The 7,892-nt window shown below is 39.6% G+C and overlaps 1 protein-coding gene across 8 annotated transcripts in view; it reads left to right on the top strand.

Annotated features, from left to right (window-relative positions):
• The window catches only part of Nsd1 (nuclear receptor binding SET domain protein 1), a 106,833-nt gene that overhangs the window by 87,694 nt on the left and 11,247 nt on the right, over positions 1–7,892 (top strand). For all 8 annotated transcript variants that reach the window (XM_029468505.1, XM_021180996.2, XM_029468506.1 and 5 more), the window contains 4 exons: positions 687–956; positions 2,334–2,450; positions 3,458–3,599; positions 7,347–7,453. In XM_029468505.1, the coding sequence (XP_029324365.1) occupies positions 687–956; positions 2,334–2,450; positions 3,458–3,599; positions 7,347–7,453 (636 nt within the window). The remainder of the gene's footprint in view (positions 1–686; positions 957–2,333; positions 2,451–3,457; positions 3,600–7,346; positions 7,454–7,892) is intronic.

Here is a 7,892-nt window from a genome sequence, read left to right on the forward strand (position 1 = left end):
CCTGGTCTACAGAGTGAGTTCCAGGACAGCCAGGGCTACACAGAGAAACCCTGTCTTGAAAAACAAAAAAAAAAAAAAAAAAAAAAAAAATGAGAGAGTTGAGAGCATAAAAGAAGAAAAAGTACTTGATTGGCATTGCCAACACAATTACGGTAGTCAGTCCTCTCCTTTTCAGACCTGGCAGTCAGCTCCTTACCTACTGAAGGATTCCACTGTAAAACCACAAAGTGGTTATTTGTATATATTAGCTTATATAGCATCATCTATATTCAGACTCTGGGTTTTATTTTTTAAAACCTGGTTTAAAATTCTTTTGGCCTAGCAACTTTGAAATTGATTTGTTCCCTAGTACTAGAGTTTGTAGTCAAGAATTCTACAACTAAATTACAGTCTCCTATCCTTTTAAATTTGGAAATTGGGATCTTAGTTGTCTGAGCTTGCCTTTAACTTTTGATTTTCTTCATTTTTCCATTAGCTGGGATTAAAGGCATATACCAGCACACCTGGCTTGAAATTTACAATTCATGTATCAACTCTGGCATTATTATTGCATGGACTACCTGAGTCTTGATTTCTTCAATCATATAAAGTGTGTCCTATAACTTCAGGGAAGTGCTACTTGTCTGTTAAAGCTCCTGAATTGCTTTATGCTAACGTGTCCTATATGATCCTGTGTGCCTTTTCAGGTGAACCGTCCTATTGGCAGGGTACAGATCTTCACTGCAGATTTGTCAGAAATTCCCCGGTGCAATTGTAAAGCTACTGATGAGAACCCCTGTGGGATAGACTCAGAGTGTATCAACCGGATGCTGCTCTATGAGTGCCACCCAACAGTGTGTCCTGCAGGAGTTCGCTGTCAGAACCAGTGCTTCAGCAAGCGCCAGTATCCAGATGTTGAAATTTTCCGCACATTACAAAGGGGCTGGGGTCTCCGAACAAAAACAGATATTAAGAAGGTAAACAAAACGTATGAGGTTTTTTTTGTTTGTTTTTTTTTTTGGTTTTTGTTTTTTAGTTGCATGATAAAATTGGTTCCGGGCTGGTGAGATGGCTCAGCGGGTAAAGCACTGATTGCTCTTCCAGACACCCTGAGTTCAAATCCCAACAATCACATGGTAGCTCACAATGAGATCTGAAGCCCTCTTCTGGTGTGTCTGAAGTCACCTACAGTACAGTGTACTTATGTATAGTAATAAATCTTTGGGCCGGAGCGAGCAGAGGTCCTAAGAATTCCATCCCCAACAACCACATGAAGGCTTACGACCATCTGTACAGCTACAGTAGTGTACTCACATACATAAAATAAATAAATTTTAAAAAAATGATTCGTCTTGACGATATGAGAAATATAACAGAGAACACACAGTAAGGAATTATAGTGAGCACCAGAGTGTAGGGGCTTGAGAATGGATGATCTTGTCATCCAAAGACCTTACAGTGATCGTATTAACTACATAAAGGACAAGCAAAGTCATAGAGGCGTTGTGAGATTATTTACTCTTTTGTGGAAATTCCTTAGCCAGTAGTGAAGATGAGGAAAAAGAGATAGTTATTGTCTTACTATTTTAATGGAGAGAAAGCATCTTAGGTTTATTAAGTGTGACACGCAGTGAGGAGTTTTCCCAGGAAAAATGCAGGACGTCTTTAGTATGTGATCTGGATGACTTCTGCCACCTCCTTCCTCATTTAATCCTTTAAACACTAGAATTTAAGAAAGTTGCTTAGGAAGGAAGTGAGACGTGCCCAGGGATGTAGGAACGGGCTTTTCCAAAGAGAGTTACCAGGCTGCTCAAGTTTAACAAATAATATTGTACATCATGGATGAAAAATATAAACCTCTTTATAATTTCTAAAGAATTTTGTTGAGATTTCTAGGAAACATGGTGAATATAGCCTGATCTGTTTAGTTATTTACCAAATACTTAATCTTGTTTACAGCCAAGATTAAGATGAAGGTCTTGGATTCTTTTGTAAATGCCAATATAGTTGTGCTATCCACATGGGGAATGTGTGAAATGTAGGAGGGAAGGAAGCAGCAGAGGAGGCTGTAGAGAAACTTTCTCTAGGCCTCAGACAGGAGGCCTCACTGGCTTGTTTTTTATTGTTACTCCTCAGTCTGGTGCACTGGTGCTTGCAGCCTGAGACTTTCTGCTGGTGGGAGTGAGGAGTGATTTACTTCATCAAGTGATTAAGGCAGCATAAATATAAATAGTAAAATGTATATAATCTTCGTTGGGAGAATTATCCGTATTTATTACTTTTTAAAATAAAAGATGTACATGTAAGCAGCAGTATTCTTTTATTATTAAGTTATGAGCAATTTCTAATTCTAGGGAGAGTTTGTGAACGAATATGTGGGTGAGCTAATCGATGAAGAAGAGTGCAGAGCTCGGATCCGTTACGCACAAGAGCACGACATCACTAATTTCTATATGCTCACGCTGGATAAAGTAAGTAATGCATCCCAGGCCGGCCTGAGTTCTACTGTTTGTCTGTGTTCTCGACAAGTTTCTGGAGTTTTGATTCTGGAGAGACTTAGATTGGTTCTTTACCCATAACAAAAAGACAATAAAGCTGTTTTTAGTACTCTTTTTTGAGTTCTCTAATATAAGCTAGGATTATTATGCCATAAAAGTAAATGAAAAGGCACAAGAGGTAACAGTTCTTTACCCTTTCATTTTATGTACTGGAGGACTAATGTGTTAATATTGAATTAGTGTGTCATTGGGGTCATGTGTAGCACTGTTTCTCTACCTTCTTTATTCTGCAGCCTTTTATACAGTTTCTCATGCGGTAACCCTCAGCCACAAAATAATTTTCATTGCTGTTTCATAACCATAATTTTGCTACTGTTTTTGTTTTTTTTTTGTTTTGTTTTGTTTTGTTTTTTAAGACAGGGTTTCTCTGTATAGCCCTGGCTGTCCTGGAACTCACTTTGTAGACCAGGCTGGCCTTGAACTCAGAAATCTGCCTGTCTCTGCCTCCCGAGTGTGTGTGCCACCACGGCCGGGTACCTTGGAGACATATGTTAAATTGTACTCTAGAAACTATGAATTCTTACTGCCAGACATTCTGATGATTGTCTGGGGTAGGGAGTTAGAAGTATTTAAACTTGATTAGATAATTTTTAATGTGTCCCTGATCTGGAAACTTTTTAACTACAAAATGGAATAAGCTGTTGCTTCTCTGGGACCATGGTTCATAAACTTCAATGTGTATTAGAGTACCCAGGTCAACTTGCCACAGCATATTGTTAGACCTGCGTAGTTTAGTATCCTCTTGAGTATGTCTGAAGCATGACCTTCCAAATGGAATTGGTGCTGATACTTACTGCTCCATGGGTGAAATTTTTTTACTTTAAAAGCACCCTCTTCATCTTATGAGGGAGAATAGTCTAATTTTCAATATAGCAGAAGTCTCAGGAAATCTGATCAGTAGCTTTTCTTGGAAATTCTAGGATCGAATCATTGATGCTGGTCCTAAAGGGAACTACGCTCGCTTCATGAATCACTGCTGCCAGCCTAATTGTGAGACACAGAAGTGGTCGGTGAATGGAGATACCCGTGTTGGTCTTTTTGCTTTGAGTGACATTAAAGCAGGTAAGAATCATTTAAAGATTCTGCGGCTGAGATCGTGACTTCCAAGTTCTTCATTTATCATCAAAATATCTTCTGTCATTCACTCAGAAAGATCTCCTAGTTCCCAAGGATACATAGACATGTAAGACTCTCCAGGTGGTGTTGGTGTATTGGTGCACACCTTTAATCCCAGCACTCAGGAGGAAGAGACAGGCAGATCTCTGTGAGTTAAAGGTCAGCCTGGTCTGCAGAGTGAGATCCAGGATAGCCAGAGCTATACAGAGAAACCCTGTCTTGAAAAAGAGAGAGAAAGAAACTGTATGGACATGTTTTTTTAATTTTATGAGCATTCATGTTTTGCCTGTGTATATGTCTGTGTTAGGGTCTCAGATCTCCTGGAACTGGAATTACAGGCAGTTGTGAGCTTCCTTGTGGATCCTGGGATTTAAACCCCAGTCCTGTAGAAGCAGAATCAGTGCTGTTAACAACATCACTGAGCCATCTCTCAACCCACAGTTTCAGTTTTTGTTTTTGTCATTGTATAAACCAGACTAGCTGTGAACCCACCTGCCTCTGCTAGAATTAAAGCATGAGCAACTGTGCCTGGCTTTGAAGGAACTTTATATACATAAAATCATATAGTAGTTAGTTCTTTTGTAACAAGTTTCTTTTATTTAGCATAATGACTGTCAGGATAAAAATTTTCTAGTCCTCTAATTTTTTTTTCTTGAGCTTTCTTCTGTGTTATAGCCCTGGCTGTCCTAGACTCACTTTGTAGACTAGGCTGGCCTTAAACTCACAGAGATCTGCTTGCCTCTTCCTCCTGTATGCCACCACACCTGGTAATCTTTCTTTTATTTTAATTTGAGACAGAGTCTCACTATGTAACCATGGCTGGACTAGAATTCACTGTGTAGCCCAGGCTGGCCTTGAATTCATAGCTTCTGCTTTCTGAGTGCTGAGATTAGCATTAATATTAAGTACCCCAAGGGCTGGTGAGATGGCTCAGTGGGTAAGAGCACCCGACTGCTCTTCCGAAGGTCCAGAGTTCAAATCCCAGCTACCACAATGGTGGCTCACAACCATCCGTAACAAGATCTGGTGCCCTCTTCTGGAGTGTCTGAAGACAGCTACAGTGTACTTACATATAATAAATAAATAAATCTTTTTAAAAAAAAATATTAAGTACCCCAAAATTGTCCTACCTTAGAAACTTGTAGCTCCTCCAGTCTCCTCTTTCATCTTACCTTCCACATTTGCCATAAACGCACCGTGTGAACCAAAGACTCTTCTATCTACATACCTTTTCTTTTTCTTAAGAAGACTCCCCCTCCCTTCTGCTCTTTTGTCCTTAAATAATTCATTTTTATTTTATATGCATTGTTGTCAGATTCCCTGGAACTGGAATTGTAGACAGTTGTGAGCTGCCATGTGGTTGCTGGGAATTGAACTCAAAGACTATGGAAGGAAAGCCTGTGCTCTTAACTGCTATCTCCAGCACCCCCATCTCCATATCTTAAGGGAGTAGTAGATTCAAGTCATGGGGTCAGGAGTCAGCCTGAGGCCTTTGTGTATACTAGAAAAGCATGGTACCACTGAACTCGTCAGCAGCCTCCACGGTTATCTTATAAAGCCACTAAGAACTGGTGGTTTTGACACTACTAGGTTTTATCATGGTCATTTTCTGTAAGAATGTAGGAGTCAAATGATTTAAGCCAGCAAGTCTGAGATTCCAAATTGGGAGTAAACTTGACATGAGTGAGTAGTAGTTTGATACTACGCTATCTGTCACATTTTTATTGTATGACAACCTAAAACCAAGGTATGTGGAAGTGGATATTTAATTGGGCCTAAAGTTTGAACAGTCACTCTGTGGTCACTCGTGTCATAGTTTTTAAATGTACAGAAAGTACATGATTTTTTAAAGATAATTTTGCAAGGGCCATGATTGCAGACTAGCTTTGGCAGTTTGTTGTTGTATTGTTGTTTTTAAGATTTTTTTTTTAATTTATGCCTATGTGTGTATAAGTGTGTTAAGTGTGCATGGTTGCCAATGGAGTGCAGAAGGGGACACCAGAGCTAGAACTGCTAGTTAAAGGTATGTGATCTGCTAGATATTGGTGCTGGGATCTGAACTCAGGTCCTCTTAAAGATTAGTGAATACTCTTAACCAGATTCTCTCCAGCTCTCTATTATCCTTTGGGTGGTTGGTGGTGGTTTGATTAAGACAAGATCTCACTGTGTAGCACTGGCTGGGCTGAAGCTTACTATGTAGACCAGCTACCCTTGAACTCAGAGGTCTGCAATGCCTGTCTTCCTGTGCTGGGATTAAAGATGTGGACACACAATGTTTTAAATTTTTAAATAAAAAATAAGAGTGTCAGTCTGCATATTTTTTCCCCTAGTTTTGGAGAGGCTAGGGATAAACCCGGGGTTTCTCACATATTAGGCAAGTCTTCTATAGTGATCTTTAAATTTTACTTACTGCTGTGGGTATTGTGTTGTATTCTTTCAGTCGATTTATATTATTTCTCCATTTATAAAGTGGAATATTTGGCCTCAGACAGTTCCTCAGCTGGTTTGAGGCATACCTGATCTACACATGACACTGTGAATGCATGAAGCCAACACAAGTTCAGATCACCTAATCATATTATGTCATAATGGGCAGGTATCACCAATATGTATTCTTACTCTCTTGATAGTATTACTTTGTAGTAAAATGCCTCTTTCCTTGAATGCTTCCAGATAAGGTACATTCCTGGCACACATAACTGGCAGGTGTTCTTTAAATTTGCTTGTGTGCCCTCTGATAGAGGGCGATGGGGCGTACCCTTGCCACACTGAGCATGTGGAGATCAGAGGATATCAGCTGGTGCCTTTACCTTGTTCTGAGATAGGATTTCTTTGTTCGCCTTTCTGTTGACACTAAGCTTCCTGCACGAGGATTCTCAGTCTCCACTCCTCAGTTTTCATGTGGATTCTTATGATTCAGGCACAGGGCCTTGGGCCTGAACAGCACCTGCTTTAACCAGTGAGGCAGCTCTTCAGACATGTTTTGTTTGTTGTCTTTTTTTTTTAAGATTTATTTATTATATATAAGTACACTGTAGCTGTCTTCAGACCTTCCAGAAGAGGGTGCCAGATCTCATTACAGATGGTTGTGAGGAACCATGTGGTTGCTGGGAATTGAACTCAGGACCTTTGGAAGAGCAGTCAGTGCTCTTAACTGCTGAGCCATCTCTCCAGCCCCTTTGTTTTGTTGTCTTAAGATATGGTCTCACTCTGTTGAGTGCTGGGATCACAGGCGTGCACCAACATCCTACCCTCAAGTTGTGCCTTTGTTTTTGTTAGTGAGTTAGCGTATTTTGAATTTAAATAATTGAAAATTGAAAGAAGTCATACTTTAATGGCAAGGGTTATTTTAAATATTAAGCTGCTGAAATTTCTGTCAAGTTAGCTAATTAATAACATACTTAAATTTTTGTTCTCTTAAAAATACTCTTAACCGGCTATGATGTTGTATACCTTTAATCCCAACGTGCCCCAGAGGAAGAAGCAGGAAGATCTCTGAGTTCAAGGTCAGCCTTGTATACAGAGTGAGTTTCAGGATAGCCAGGACTATATAGAGAGACCCTTTTTCAAACAAAAGCAAAAAAATCAAATAAAATTATTAGTAGCTAATAATGACATTATATAATGTCACATATAAATAATTAAGAAATAGTATAACCGTATATGTTAATATTTCTGTGGTCTCTTATGCAGGCACTGAACTTACCTTCAATTACAACCTAGAGTGTCTTGGGAATGGAAAAACCGTCTGTAAATGTGGAGCGCCCAACTGCAGTGGCTTCCTGGGTGTGAGGCCAAAGGTACCACTTTTCTAAACTTTTATATTAGGAGCAATGGTATGTCTTCCCTGTACAATGGTAGGTACAGTACTAGGGATGACTTCATTGTAAGAAGCTATTTCTTTGCAATAATGTAACTGGTTATCAGCAGTGCCACTGACAGTTTAATGAGTATGCTCATGATCTAGTTGGTGTTGCTGCAGTTTGACTCAATAGGACTCTTATAGCATCCCGGAATGAGGGAGGTCAGACTATAAAATAAAAACCTACAAAGCAGGTTAATTCCTGGTCTCAGCTCACTCATTCATACCTTCTGGTAAGCTATTTAGATCCCCGAATTATGTTTGTGTCCTTTTTTCTTTTTCTTTTCTTGAACATGTGCCTGTCCTCTTGCCCTTGCCCCTTACATGCTGGAATTACAGGTATCCATTCCCATACCTGCCTGAGTTTTCTTTGTTTT

Source organism: Mus caroli, chromosome 13 (genome assembly GCF_900094665.2).
Source record: "Mus caroli chromosome 13, CAROLI_EIJ_v1.1, whole genome shotgun sequence".
NCBI classification, from domain to species: Eukaryota; Metazoa; Chordata; class Mammalia; order Rodentia; family Muridae; genus Mus; species Mus caroli.